Source organism: Aptenodytes patagonicus, chromosome Z (genome assembly GCF_965638725.1).
Source record: "Aptenodytes patagonicus chromosome Z, bAptPat1.pri.cur, whole genome shotgun sequence".
NCBI lineage: Eukaryota > Metazoa > Chordata > Aves > Sphenisciformes > Spheniscidae > Aptenodytes > Aptenodytes patagonicus.
In genome coordinates, this window is record NC_134982.1 from 65755191 (window position 1) to 65770060 (window position 14870).

General features: G+C 37.7%; 1 protein-coding gene across 3 annotated transcripts in view; it reads left to right on the forward strand.

Annotated features, from left to right (window-relative positions):
• Positions 1-14870, forward strand: part of APC (APC regulator of Wnt signaling pathway) — a 104438-nt gene that overhangs the window by 26995 nt on the left and 62573 nt on the right. For all 3 annotated transcript variants that reach the window (XM_076362494.1, XM_076362493.1, XM_076362495.1), the window contains exon 2: positions 6064-6216. In XM_076362494.1, the coding sequence (XP_076218609.1) occupies positions 6082-6216 (135 nt within the window). In that variant the 5' untranslated portion in view covers positions 6064-6081. The remainder of the gene's footprint in view (positions 1-6063; positions 6217-14870) is intronic.

Below are 14870 nucleotides of genomic sequence, written 5' to 3' on the forward strand. Positions count from 1 at the left end.
ACAAAGTTCGTAATCCAAAATCAATTACATGAACGGGAGCCTTGGTTGACATCGGTGTTTTTTGGATTGGGCCTTCCTGAAGAAAGTAGTTTTGCCTTTTTTCCCTGATCTTGATGCCTGAAGTAGCTGTACAACTTATTTGCTAACAAAAAAAAAAAAAAAAAAAAAAATCACCCTCAGGCAGTTATTGTGGGTGACAGAGTAATTATTTCATTGAAGATTTCTAAAATTGAACCGAATAGGTTGTAGTTATCTAAAAATATTATCTAGCTTTACATATAGACAGTGCCAGGTCTCTGTCTCTATTGTTGAAAAAACACACAGTAGGGTTTTACATCTCAGATTATTCTTAGCCTCTGTTCTGAAAAGACTAAGACTAATTTGTTCTACGAAAGTTGCTTTATAAAAATAGGATGCTCTGGTAACAATGGTAACTTTATGGATTAAAAGATAGTAATGGGAGCCTGAAATATTTTCATAAGGAGATTTAATTTATATCACAAATTGTTGGGGTTCTTAAGTAGAACCTCTTTAGGGCATGTTGAGCATATATGCTTATTGATTTCAAAGAAAAAAATGGTCTGATCCATAAAAAATTTAAGTTTTCAGAGAATATTGGGGGGTTTGCCTATCTCTTGGGATTTGAGACTAAAAAGAGTACATCTAAGTTTTGATTTCTGGGCAGTTGTTACTGGTACAGTTTTCTTAATGTGGAATAATGTGTATCTAAATCTTACCAGTACATTTGCATAAATTTAGGCTTCTCATTAACTTTGATTTTAGTGTGTAAGAGAGTTATATCCAGCTTAAAATTCTTTTTTGATGTGTATATTCATGCAAACTGCTGATTCAGTAAAGCATGAAATTTCTTGTCATAATTTCACCTTGCTTTGATAGGAGATGGAGAAGAAACCTCTTAATGATGAGAAATATGGGTCAGGGAAGTAGGATACCTAGATTTTAGGTGCTTCTTACAATGAGGGAATTAAATTTCAAAGTTTCTGTATTCCAAGAGGATTATTTTGTGGAGTAAATCTAGAGAACGGGGTATCTCCAGTCCTCCCTTTGAATGATGACCACTCTGCGAAGAAGAAACGAGTTAGAGTGCAAAAGGGAGCTTGACTGAAGCCTAGTAGTGAACTTCGCAAAGGTGGGTTGTGTTGTGTGTGTCATGCATTTTCCCTTGGGCTGGGTAAAATGTGAGATGGGTATTGGAGCCCAGAGTTCTTCCTCTTCCCTTCCCCTCCACTCCTCACTGTAGTGGTTTCGTACTGGGGGGGAAGAGTTAGTTATTCTTGGTTCAGCTGAGTCTGGCCCCAATAGTCTTGAATATGTTTGTGTGTGTATGTGCAGTGGTACAGCTTCATGCTAGTGGGCCCCATGTAAGCTATTCCTTGCTTTCCTTTGGACTGGTTACTTGTTACTTCTAGTGTGAATGAGGTGATACGTGGCTGTGAACCCTGTCTGGTGGAGAGGGTCCAGAGTTTGACTCTTTCTCCAAGGCAAATCTTCTGACCGCTGAGAAATTACAGGAAGGGGATGCAGCAATACAGTCAGTCTATTGATGCCACCAATTCTGTGTTTAAAAATAAAGTATTCTGTGTTTAAAAATAGTCTTCTTTTTGTACTCAAATAATTTGGAGCATAAATCCAAGGATTAGTTTTAGGACCTGAACTCTGGTCTGATGTGTCTAGTTTGAGGCTATTGGTAAAAACCTATTTCCAGAAGAGAAGCAGATTTTAATTTTGAGGGTGTTAGCTCAATATACATGGAACAGCTTGTGTATAATGGAGCCTTGTGATTTCACTCCACAAACTAAGTGCCTGAGAGGTTCCACAGTGTTCAGCATCAGAAAGCCTAAGCTGCTTCGTGGTCATGCATTATCTGTGTCTGTTTCCCCCATTTTAATATTAAATACTGGTGTCTTTTGTGAAATGGCTTTGGCATTTCATTATTTCAGGAGAAAACGATACAAATAACTTGGAAATATGAAAATAATTACAGTATTCTTCTGTATTGAAGTTTAGGAATATAAGATTGGATTTCTGAACTGCTAAGTCCAGTTCCTTCCTGTGCAGTGAGCTAGGCAAGGATGTTGCTGAATTTACAACTTCTGATGGACGTTGCCAGCCTACGTTGATAAATGACCAATTTCTACCCATTTGTTCTGTGTCAGTATTGTGTTTTAACATAAGTATTTTTCACTCTCTTGAGTTTTTTCCCCTCCCTAATAAGAAAGTGTAGCTGTGTCGTTCCAGCCTTAGTTGTGCTGAGGCAGCAAAGGCTTGCTTGTCAAGTCTCTTCTCATATGAGAGACCTTCTAGTCCCCTGATCACTTAGCGTCTTTCTCTGCACCCACTTAAATTCACTTTTCTTATCCATGTCTTTGTAAAATCTCTTGATAACTCTGGGGATCATGCTTCCTTTCCTTGTGCCAGTCTCGTGTTGACAGTGCCCAGGTGCCCTGCCCACTGGCTGCCGAGAGGCTCGAGTTGCTTCTTCCCACTTACTGCTTCCAGGTGACAAGATTCCTACATGAGTGACCTTACATTGTTACGCTATTTAATTCCACCCTGTCTATACTGCTCTGTTTCTCAGTTCATGAAATTCCTTGTGCAGTACACGTAGTCCTCTGACCTTGTGGAGCCTCTTGAATTTATGGGAGCAAGTTTTGATGCCACTTCTTGTGCCAAGGTCAATAATGAAACATTTAAAAATACCTGTTGCAGACTAATTTTGGGGGAACTTTGCTAACAACCTGCTTCCAGGCCAACAATTTGGCTTTCAGCACTGCCCAGTGTCATCTTGTCTTTGAGCTACTCCTTACCAATGTAGTTTTTCTGCTCATCTCTATTACAACTGTGGCTGGTTTTACATGTGGCACTGTATCAAACGCCTTGGTGCAGTTGGGGTAGGTGAGATCCATTATTTCTAAAAAGTAGTTTACTGTTCTCAAATACGTAGTAGTCCTTCCTTTACAGGCAGGGAAAAGGAGAATTATCTCGGAGGGCCCAGGGAGGTAGGTATACATCTGTGTGCCCCCAAGAAGTCCAGATGCCTCAGCCGGTGCGGTGGCAGGCGTTGCTGGAAGCAGATGCCTAGGTGGCTCACAGCATATTGCTAACATGGGACTGGTTGCCTTCAGTCCAGTTTTCAGTGTGGATGTACTGACTGCAAACACACTTTGCCCAAACCTCGCCATGCTCCCAAAAGATATGATGTATGCTTTTTCCTCCCCGCCCCCAGGAGGTTCTCTTTAAAATTCGTGCCGTATCCTGGGGTGCCGATGTGAATGCCCTGGTAGCGGAGAGCAGCTGCCAGGCATTGCTGCGGTTCCTGCTGGTGCCGGCGCCTTTCCGGCAAGTGCCTCCGCAGCCTGCGGAGATGCAGTCAGGCAGCGCGGCTCCTGCCGGATGCCAAACTGGCAGGAGTGAGTTTCTGCCTGTGGCAGTGTCGCTTATTGCCCGTTTGGGCATCTATTTAACAAAAAAATGAAGATGTGTTGGATTACCCATCTTGTGGTAATCAGCTAACTCCACTTTTTTAATCTGAAAACCCACGGAGTAAAGTTTGACATTTGGATGAATCAGGAAGTGACTCCTAGTCTGAGGCAGAATGCTGTCTCTTAGTGGTGATGTCCTGTTTCCATGTTACGAAAATAAAATACACAAAAGGAGGGTTAGGAACTGTGATCAGGAGGGGGAGAAGACAAACCAAACCTCCCCCTCAGAAACTGGATCCTTACTCATTTAACATAAGTACATTTAAGCTTATTTTGCATTTAAAATACCAGAGCTATGTAGTTGCTGTCTTTCTACTGTAGCTCCCTCCCTTGTTCAGTTTTCTCAGTTTTCTTCGTTGTGTGTATGCGTCTTGTTAATGTGGCTGATTGTTTTAACTTCCAATTTTGTGAGTGAGAATTCCTTAGTGTGGACAGAAAATGGAAAAACTTGATATTTTTTTATCATTACCTGTCTGTTCATACTAATAATGAATTAAAATAACAGGAGAAAAAGATATTCTAGCTAGAATCAAAATGTATGTCAAATACATGGCACACAGCACCTTCTGTAAACTAGATGTAAATGAATAAAAGTGTGATATACTTGAGTCGAAACCAACAGATTCTATCAATATTACAGTACAATACTAATTTATGACAACTAATGTGAAAAGGTTTCCACTTCTATCTACCTTTCCTTGGGCTTGTGCAGAATTGTCCATGCAGTGTATGTTCTGAAAAGAAATGTGAACTACAACTGTTAGTTTTATTAATAAGAATGGAAACTGTTACTTATTAAATAAAAACATACATGAAATGGAACAGAAGCAGTCTGCCCCTTTTGATTTTTTTTTTTTTTTAGGGTTTTTTTTGTTACAACTCTTTGACAGCTTTCTACCTTTCAGGTGAAACAGCCTGATGGTAAAAGCACAGAATTCACAGAATAGAGAAGATGTTTCAGATTGCCTTCATTTCTCTAAAAATGAGGTCTCCAGTAAAGCATGACCAACTTTTGAGAAAGAAATTTGTTAGGGATTTTTTTTCCTCAGCTTACTGGTAGTGTCATGGAGATCACAATTCTGTAAGTGGCAGGCTTCTTCCTTCTCCCATCTTTGATGATGACAGGTGCTTAGGGCGTGAAGACTTGCTTCTTGAAAAGGAAATAAACTAGTCATATCAAATGCACTACAGCATTTGTTATTGTCCCTGTCTTCAATGGTATATATTCTTCTTCATGTTTCATTGAGTTTAAATTTAGAAAGATTAAACGCAATTTCCAAAATTTGTATTGAGGAACTAAAACCTTTTTGAATAATTTTATCTATTTTTTAGTAGGCTGTATAATTTAATTAAGATTCGTCTGGAAGAGCAAAGTTGATTACATAAGGAGTTACACAAGCAGTAAGGTCAAAGGCTTAGTGAGAGGATACACAGAAAATGCTAAATAAGAGCTTTTAATTGTTTCATCTTTTCCAAAGTACTGCAGTAACGATGAAAAGGAATGTTGTCCCGTAAGCTTTTTATATTTTTCCTTTGAGTAACAGGCCGCATAATTATGAAATTCCTGCAATGACATTGGAAGGGTAACTTGTATGTATATGAAGTGCTAGGCTTCCTTTTATTTTCTTGAATGGCTGATGCATAAGAAATTGATAGCTTCAACTGTAAAGAGCTTCAAATGTGGTTAACCATGTTTTAGTTAACTTACGTTGTTAGATGAACAGCTTTGATGGTTTTTGGTTTGGAAAGTGTGAAACAATTTGAATTTTATAATGTAAATTGGAGTATTTGTTTCTTTCTCCTTTCTAATGGCTGAATAATTGTGATGGTGTTCTAGCACTGTGTTAAAATATTACCCAAAATAATATGGGATATCTTGATATCAAGAATAGCCTTTTATCTTTTTATTCTACTGTGCAATATGACCACTTCTTGTGCTGGAATTTTGTAAGTATATTTGTTTTAATCTTTATGCCTTGGACAGTATTTTACAAAAGACTTGATTACTACTACACTTGATGCTTTTTTTCTGTTGAAATTCCTCAATATTTACTGTTTGCCTTTCATACAGCATCTCCTTTAGTGTGTGCTATTCCTAGGAATTTGGAACATCTGTGACTGTCTTTCGTTTCATAAAATAAGTAGGCAGTCAGCATCTTTTAGATGTGGTTGACGGTGCTTGTTGTCTATCCAAAAATGATTAAATATGGTCTATTATCTGCATAGTTTCTCAGTGTTAGAATTGAAATGCGAATAGTAAGGATGTTTTTCTATGATGCTATTATTTTCTTTCATGTATTCTGGCTTCCCCTAATACCTAATGCAATTGTTAATGAACTTCTTTCATTTGCTTAATCATGTCTAGCAAATAGAAGCCCACTGAAAAAAGTATTTGAACTGGCATTAGTTTTAGGCATTAATAGTTTGGTTTAATGGATTTAAATGTTTAGAAAGTTGAGTGGTAAATGGGAAAGAGAGAGAGAGAATTTTTTGTTTAGATAAATACGGTTTTTTTTCCTAAAATGTTTAAATTTAGTATTTTCTCTTACTTTTTTTTTAGGGCTGAGGGTAGCCCAGGATGGCCGCAGCTTCATATGATCAGTTGTTAAAGCAAGTCGAGGCATTAAAGATGGAGAACTCCAACCTTCGGCAAGAGCTAGAGGATAACTCAAATCACCTAACAAAACTGGAAACCGAGGCATCTAATATGAAGGTACTGCAAGCTCTGTGCCTGTGTGCATCAGCGTTTCTGTTACTGCCTTTTGTGTCATGGACTGGTAGTTGCTCAACAAGTTTTGTATGCTTTAGATTCCTACAAAAGTCCCTTTCCAGGCTGTGTAAGAGAGAGCTATCAAATCTACTTAGTGAAGAATGTATTTATCTTAATTTGAAAAATGAAATATTTCAAAACAGTTTTTTTAGAAACAGCTTCCAGTTTTCGTAGCTTCTTTTCTGGTGTGTCATGATAAGCACTACCATTTTAGCACTGCTGTACTCACCAGCAGGAAGTCCAGTCTGCTGACACAGTTTGACAAAGCAAGTATTGTTCAGCTCTTGAAAACATGGGAGAGACTGGAGGTTTTCAGTGTTTTAAGGTAAGTTTAAAAATTTTGGGGTTTACTACAATTACAATATTTAACATCCCAAAAGGAAAACTTAATTTTAAAATAAGACCACAAGTTCTCCAGCCTCTCCCAAAGCCTAAATTCATACTTAGTAATTTCACCCAGATCTGTCCATCTGGTGTTTATTGGTTAGGTGTAGACCTTCAGAGCCACCTATCCAAGAGGAAACACTAGGCTCAGCTGGAATTTAGAGGGATTTTGGTCAGTAGGAAGATAGATACACAGCTGCATCCCTGTGATCCATGACACTGAACAGGGCAGAATTTCACAAGCATTATAGCTGCATTAATGTAGTGCTCTTCCTAAGCTGACAAATGCTGCTGCTTTTTGCTAACAGCCAGCAAAACCAGACTGCTTTTGGTACCTCAGTTAACACGGCTCAGAAATTGTTGGCATCTCTGCATATACTCCTGTATAGGGTACGCATATTCTAAATATTAAACAACATTTGTGTGTCCATCTCCTTGCTTGCTTTTTTTAAGCTTTTGTGCAGATAATTAAATTTCCATTGACCTAGAGACAGACCAGCTGTATAAGCTGGTCTCTAGGGCATTAATTTGGGATGTGGAACAGCTTTCTGTCCTTACTTAAAACCTGGCAGATCACCAAATGGAAAGCAGCTCTATCGCACTCCACAGAGGAGTGCTTGTGAGCATATTCAGAGTAGGTGTTGCATTTTCTCTCTCCTGAAATGCCATTCTAGATCTAAGGAATTTATCCTAAAAAAATTCCAACTCAAATATCAAACTCAGTATGTTTCTTTTCATTTCGGGGGATGGGTGGAGAGGAGATTGTTCAGATTAATTTGATTTTTTTAAAAAATCCGTATTCTATGAAGAAATCCTAATCAACCGTGTTCCTCAGGAGTGCTTGCTCCTGCACCTGAACCAAGAAGCTCCTTCTTTCCCTTGTTTGCTTCAGATGTGTTTGGAAAGGGTCAAAGCCTAGCTTTGACTTGACTTGAGCCTGAAGGAAGGGATCATTGCAGGATTCTCTTTAGTGAGGAGGTAATTTAGTTTTGCAAGCTTTTGGAGGAAGTATGCAGTGGCTTTGTTCCACTGAAAGAAACTGCATGGTTTGTATGGTTCCAGTGCCGTAATTAGGGATAATTAAAAGAAAAGTAATTAGAAGAACCAGAGCAGTGGAGACTGAAAGCCCTTTGGCTACCATATAAGCAGTTAAAACTCAAAATATTTTGGAAAAAAAGATCTTCTGGGAGCATGTAAGTGTCACAGAGCCCTAGCGGCCCCTCCCACCAAGTAAAATCCCAAATATCAGTGGGAGAAGGGGAGCAGCAGTGGGGAAAACGAGCTGTGGTTCTCTGGCAAACATCACTGTTCTTACACCATGAATTTTGATCTGTGGGCTAGTGCAGAAACATCTCACAGTGATTCTTTGGCCTGTTAATGTATTTGCTTGTGTCTCCTCTTTTGCCTTATGTTCTTTAATCGGTTATGAAAGGCAATAGTTAGGAAGGGCTTTTTAAAGACAATATTGTATCTTTAAAAAAATTGATTTTGGAAGTAGTAGTGTTAAAATGTTGTGTGAGTGTGCCTTATCTTTATAATTGCTCCATTTCAGAAAAGTAAGGTAATCATACTGGAATCAAAAGATTAACATGAGCTCATCTTGCACATGTATTTATTATAAACTACTACTGACCCATATAAGAACAGTGTCTGAAAGCTTCATGCTTAAAGCTAAATTTCATATTTAAAAGTGAAAACTGTACATTTGCTGACCAGAAAACAACATGATGGGTAAACAAAGATAAATGTGATAACTGGATAAACTAAAATGATTAGTAAAACAGTGTCCACTTTGTTTTTTAATTTGTGTTGTCCTAGGGATTAACTGTTGAAACAAAAGAAATCCCTTAGAGTATTGTGACTAACTTGGGAAATTCAGTTGTTACTGTTGGCTTGCTGTCAGATGAAATACAGCAGTTTGGTACGATAAAATGTTCTCTCTAAATCAACAAATATGCTGTTTGATGGTCAATGAAATAATGATGTTGGCCCATAAATGAAGAAAAACGGTTTCGGTGTCTAGATGCAGATAGTAACAGTAACTGCATAAAACACAGAATATGGACAAATTTAGAAAAAAATGAACATAGATTTGTTTGAATTCAAAACCTGTAAAATTCATGAAGAGACAAAAGGCAGTCCAACGTCAGCTGTACTACTTTGTGCATGTAAATGTAAGAGACTTCTTGTCAGAAAAAGACCTCAATTTTTGAGACATACATTGCAAATGAATACTCTCCTGCTTGGTTCTTGTAAAAGACAAGTATTTTTCTGTTAAGGATGGCATATATATGTATATTTTTTTTTTATGTCATAGCTAATGCATATCAGCATTTTTCCCTGTATAAAATTTGGGGAGAAATAGGTACATAACTTCAAGTACTCAAGAAGTAGCAAAAGAATACTTGATTTTTACAGTCACTCTCGAGTGCTTGGATTTTACAGTAAATGAGTAATGCTGTCTTGTATAAGAAAGCTGTCTTTATTTTATGTAATGCTCTGTGGGCAAAAAGTTCTCTCTTTCATCTTTATATAGTACACTTAAAATTACATTCTACATATGATTTTCCAGCTTATTTAATGTCCTCTGTATTGTGTCCACACCTATCAATAATAAAATAGGAAGACTGTCAGTAGAACTGATTCAGATTTCTTGAATTTCTTTGAGAAACATTCTAACCAGCTAAACATACACTGTAAAGAAACAAGGCAATGGTTAAACTCTTGTTCTCAGAAAATCGTGAGCTGCTTATTCATGAGGGTTTCTTTACAGTTTTTTGTTTTGTGGAGGGTGTTTTTTTGGCAGATCATTGTCCTCATATAGAGGTTTTAGTTTTAATAATTCTCTGTGGGTTTTTTGGTTGTTGGTTTGGTTGGTTGTTTTAAGGACTTCAGGTTTAAAAGACAAAGTCCTAGAGAGCTAATTACTATGATGTCCAGTGCAGGTCCAAAGAGTGGTTTATTTTTTACGTGGATGGTGTTTGTGAGTTTGTTCCGCTAATTAGACGGCAGGGTAATAAACCTTGTGATGCTATTATGTTGGATTGGAATGGATTTTGACTAAATAAAAAAGCAAGTGCTAAGATATTTTGAGGATTTTGAATGTGTTTGTACAATGTTAAGCTAAGATAATTTAATGTGGTTGCAAAAGAAATTTTAAGCCCATGGAATATAGTATTCCAGATTTATTGCAGTGTTGTGCATACTTTGTGGGGTTGATTGATTAATACTCAGATTAGCAGAATTAAAGGTAAAATGTGCTAGAGATGCCATGATGCCTGTTTTTTATCTTGTTTCTGTCATGATGGATTTGTAAGAGTATGAGAAAGCTTATATCTTACTTGAACTGAGTGTGATTTTATAATTAAATATTAAGTTGCATTTTATTTTATCTGCAAATATAACTTCCTATAATATCTTTTAATGACTATTTAAAGGGATAAATATACAAATCCTTAGCAGGAATAGCAGACTGACTAGCAAGTTAGCAACTTAACAGTTACACTAGCTTGTTTGTTTCATTAAAAAGAGGGAATCTGAAAAATGTACTGCTTCCAGCTTAGGGTTTATTAGCATACGTTTGTTAATAAAAACAGAAGATTGATGTTCAGAGCGTTCCAGGAACTAACTGGTTTGCAATGTTTTGACGCTCTGTTACACTTTTTGGACACGAACTCTTTGTCAACCTTGTATGGAAGTAGCATTTTGTGATCTATAAGCCATAAGAGTTAAAAAAAAAAACAAAACAGAGTGCTGGTCCTTTACATCAGGTATACCAGTGGCTGAATCACATCCTTTTTTTAGAAGTTTACATTTGCAGCGACATAAGATTTCAGGTAATATTGGTACCCTTTAACCCCCTTGCCTAAATTTTAAGTTTTGTTTTAAAATGGCTGCTGAGAGATTCTCTCTTTTGGCATATGTGACTACTTTTATTGGATGTCTCCTTGATTAGGTAGGCAGGTGATCACATTTTCTTTTAACTCACCAAACCCCATTTTATGGTCATACAATCTGCTTAGCCACCATTTCATGATACTTAACCTTGAAAACCTACTTTATTCTGATCAGCTGTCTCTGATCATCAGTGTTTAATGATCCTCATTGTAAAGCATAGAAGGTGCTAGGAGATATTTTTGTAACTGCCACAAGAATTTTTAGTTCAACGTATCATGGTAAGCCATGTGCTTGCAAATTAGAATTTGGAGCCTAACGTGTTCACGAAGACCTCTGATACATACGACTCAACAATTTTGTCATGTGCTATATACGTATGTAGTATGTGTCTATGTATCTGTATATGAGGTTCCTCAAGTAGATGGTAGATAAATACATTTAATGGATACCCATGTTTGCAGTCCCATCTTCAGAAATCTAACAACAGTTTTTCTTCTAAGGTACCAGAAATTATACGTTTTGCTGGGGATACTTACTGTGTCAGATAATAGCACTTTCCTGTCTCTTTCCAAAGGGAGAGTGTTTTAGCTTCATCTTGCCTTTTTCCTTTTTCCTTTTATCTTCATAGAAAAGATTTTCAGTTGGCATCACACACAGTAAAATGTTTCACATACAGGCATACAGAAATAAAAAAATAATTGAAAAAATATGTTAAGCTATGAAAGCAAAGCATTCAGTACACAGAAGAGAAATGCTTATGTTAAAATAGATATATTTGATCTGGAATTGCTATTAGTGAATACACGTAGTAAGCAAACCAGTATAACTTGAGAAGTCTGTATTTGAATCTTGAATTTAGTATGATAGGCATTTCTTTGCATCCTGTTACACATTGGAGTATTACCATCATTTCCAGAACTGTCCCTGGAAATCTGATTTCCAAATTATCTGAGTTATCTGGTATGTTGTTATTTCTGCTAAGAGGTCAAGTCAGATAAAACATAGTGGATTATAGTTGCTTCATGAACCAAAACCAATGTTGTGGTATCTCCACAGTAATTGCTCATATGGAGCTTAGGGATGTTTCCCTACTATGCAGAGAACATCTCAGTGGCCCTGTCTTGAATTTAAGTGTCAACAATAAAACTTACAGAACAAAGGGATAAAACAGATACAGTGAAATGTCAGAAATAAATTATATGCACCCAAGCGTTCGAAAGCAACTCGAGTATGAAATTGCTGAACTGTCAAATGTAAGGTATAACCTGTTCCACCCTCTCATCTTCAGCAGTTGGCAAGATTGAAGTATGACCCCTTTGGCTTTAAAGAAAGAGCAGACTACAGCCTAAGAAAGAGGAGAAATCATTTATTGGAGTGATCATGAGATCTGGATACTTAAAAATGGTAGTCATGCAAATTATTTCCCTTCTGTCAAAAGTCTTCATCAGTTTATCAGCCAGTAATTTCTTAGTTTGGATCCAAAAAGTCAGTCTGATATTGGGAATTACTAGTTTTACAAAACCCCTATAATTATGTCAGGATGGACACATGCTGCATCCAGAAGTTGAGTAGTATGTCCTGTTCTGATGAACCTCCTCAGGAAGGATCTAGAATTAGCATAGGTGCAAAAAAAATTAAGTGATACGAAAAACTTCCTTAAGTGGCATGATTGAATAGAATGGGACTTTTCAGATGGAGAGAGCAGGAAGAGAGAGGGACAGGATGGGAAGAAGGTTGTTGAGCTCTAAAAGATCATGAATAGCATGAGGGAAGTTAATAGGGAATGATTAGTTTCCCTCAATACCAGATCTAAGGGACATCAAATAACATTATCAGGTAGCAAGTGGAAAACAAACAAAACAAGGTTCATTTCTCATCGTAAGTCTTTGCCTTGGGAGCATTTGGATGCTAAAAGAATTGATCAGGAGGTAGTACCACTGGAGATGTGGTTTCAATAAGTCTGCAAGTCAAGGCCGGCTGGAAGCTGGGAGAGGACATACAAGAGAAATGAACAGTAGGTTTTGTTTTGTTCATGTATCCTCACTAGGTTCCTGCTGTTGGAGGTGGGATATTGGTGTGGATAGGCATTTGGTCTGTCTCAGTGTGAAGGACAGTGTTTGCTCTTGGTTCTGTTTTTTCCCAGCTGGGTTATGCTCCCTTGAGAAGCGGGGGGGAGGATGAGGAGGAATTTCCCTCCCTTCTAGAGCTCCAGAGCATTGTGAAGTAGAGGGAGAGGGGCCTTCGGGGTGGGGGTTGGGGGGGCGCGCTGGAGTGGGGTGAAGGAGGGAAGGTGGCAGCCTGGGAGCCCATGGCTGAAGAAGAAATCCAGAGAGCCTGTAGTAGAGTAGGAAATGGAGACCTCTGCCTGGCCAGTGATGGAGAGCCCTTTCTCGGACCAGGTAGTGCTCTGCAGTTCCCATCTGCCCTGCAAGGGTACAGTAGGCAGTTGGGGGGGTTGTACTGAGACTCAAGAATAGCAATTGAAGTGTCTATTCAAGTAACCTTTTTTTTTCTTTTGGTTAATATTTTTAATTAAAAGGTTAGCTAATTATCCTGGTTTATAGTTTAGCTTTTTGTTTTGTTTAAAAACTTTTCGGTCTTCTTTGGGAACTCAACAGAAAATGTTAATGAGGAGGTCTAAGCAGATCTACCACAAAGCTCTGGCCACCTGAAAAATAGCATGGTCCCCAGTGTATTAGTTTTTAGGTTCCTGGAGAACGTTTTAGCAAATAATTTCAGGAAAGCATTTTTGGTGAAAATTTGTACTTACGTCAGTTGGGACTGAAACGTGTGGTAATTTAACTTCAAAATTTCTGTATGAGGTGGTACTAGGATAACTTGGTCACATTCAAAAGTGGTAGGTTGTGGGTGGTGGGTTTTCGTTTTGGTGGTTTTGGGTTTTTTGGGTTTTTTTAGGAAACCAGAGTTGTTAGATTATTCTGTAGAGGTTCAGAGAATTTGAATAATTTAAGTTGCCAATATGATCCCATAGTTTCCTTACAATTTATGAAGCAGTTGCAAAGCATCATGATCATCCTGTGATGTCAATACTATGCTGCTATGAGGTTGCAGACACATTACCATTTTTTACTGTATCCTTCAGTTCTGGCATTTGTTTTTTTTCATCATCCTTATTCTGCCTGTGCATGCCTGGCTTACAGCTTTTTGGAGAAGAATCCTGTTTACCTGGATACAGATGGTAGTGAAAGAAACTTCTTTTTTTGCTTGCTACTAGCAGCAGTTGAACATAAATTTTCCCTCCTTAATTAGCCTGTGTGTCACCAACTGATGAGAACCTTCCAGCGTGCTCTTCATTTACTCATTGCCATGCAAGTAGCGTACCACAGAAAGTGGTGCCTGTGTTGAATCTGCCCTTGTCCTGGCATTGTTTCCATGCATCTTCCAGCCAACTCTAATGAGTCAACTTCGTTTTGTCTGACTGATTTTTCAGTGTTTTGGCTGATGTGGCCAAAGTTAAGGGTTTTTTATTTTTTACCTTGTACTCCTGGATCTTAGGAGTTATTTGGATGGTACTGTGTGCTCTGCTGACTTAACAGAGCTTGTTTTTCTTCTCTAGACTTCCATTTTTTAAAGCTTGTTTTGATACATGCTCTGTCTGGCACACAGTAGAGGCTTTGTCTTGATTTCTTTGATACTTCACTGAATTTTGTTGTGGTCCAGCTTTAGGGGAGCTTTAAGCAGGAACATAAATTACAGCAGACAATAAAGGGAAATGTAGAAGGAAGAAGTGTTTTGAAGAACAGCTCAAGGTGCAGTAGCAAATGAGGAGTTTGTGTAATAAGTTTCCTGCTTTTAAGAAGGAAGCAATGGGAGGGAATCAATGAATCGAAAGCATAAATTTAAGAAATTTCTGCAAACTTCTTGTTTGTATCAGTTTTCAATGGTGGGGATGTTGCGATGAATCTGACCCCCAAATCTGTTCTTTGCTTGTAGCACTAACAAACCTTGTGATTGAAATGAACCACAAAAAAGTAGTAGTTTACACAGTAGAATTTATTTTTACTTTTTTTCCTCTTTAGATGAAAAAAATACTACCAAAAAAAGACGTAAAATGCATTTTATTTGGGTTTGCACATTCAAACATTAAGGAAATGCCAGCCTTAAGGTAGGCAGAGCTGCCCTGATTTTGTCAGCTGGTTTGTGCACCCTATGATACAATTAAACCTTCCAAAGTTAGCATGCTTAATGCTCACAGTAAGGATGAAAATATACCCTTGTATAAAATAGTGTTATTTTCTAATTTACCTCTGCAAATAACGGCTTTAAACACAGATTTTCATGTATATAATGATCTG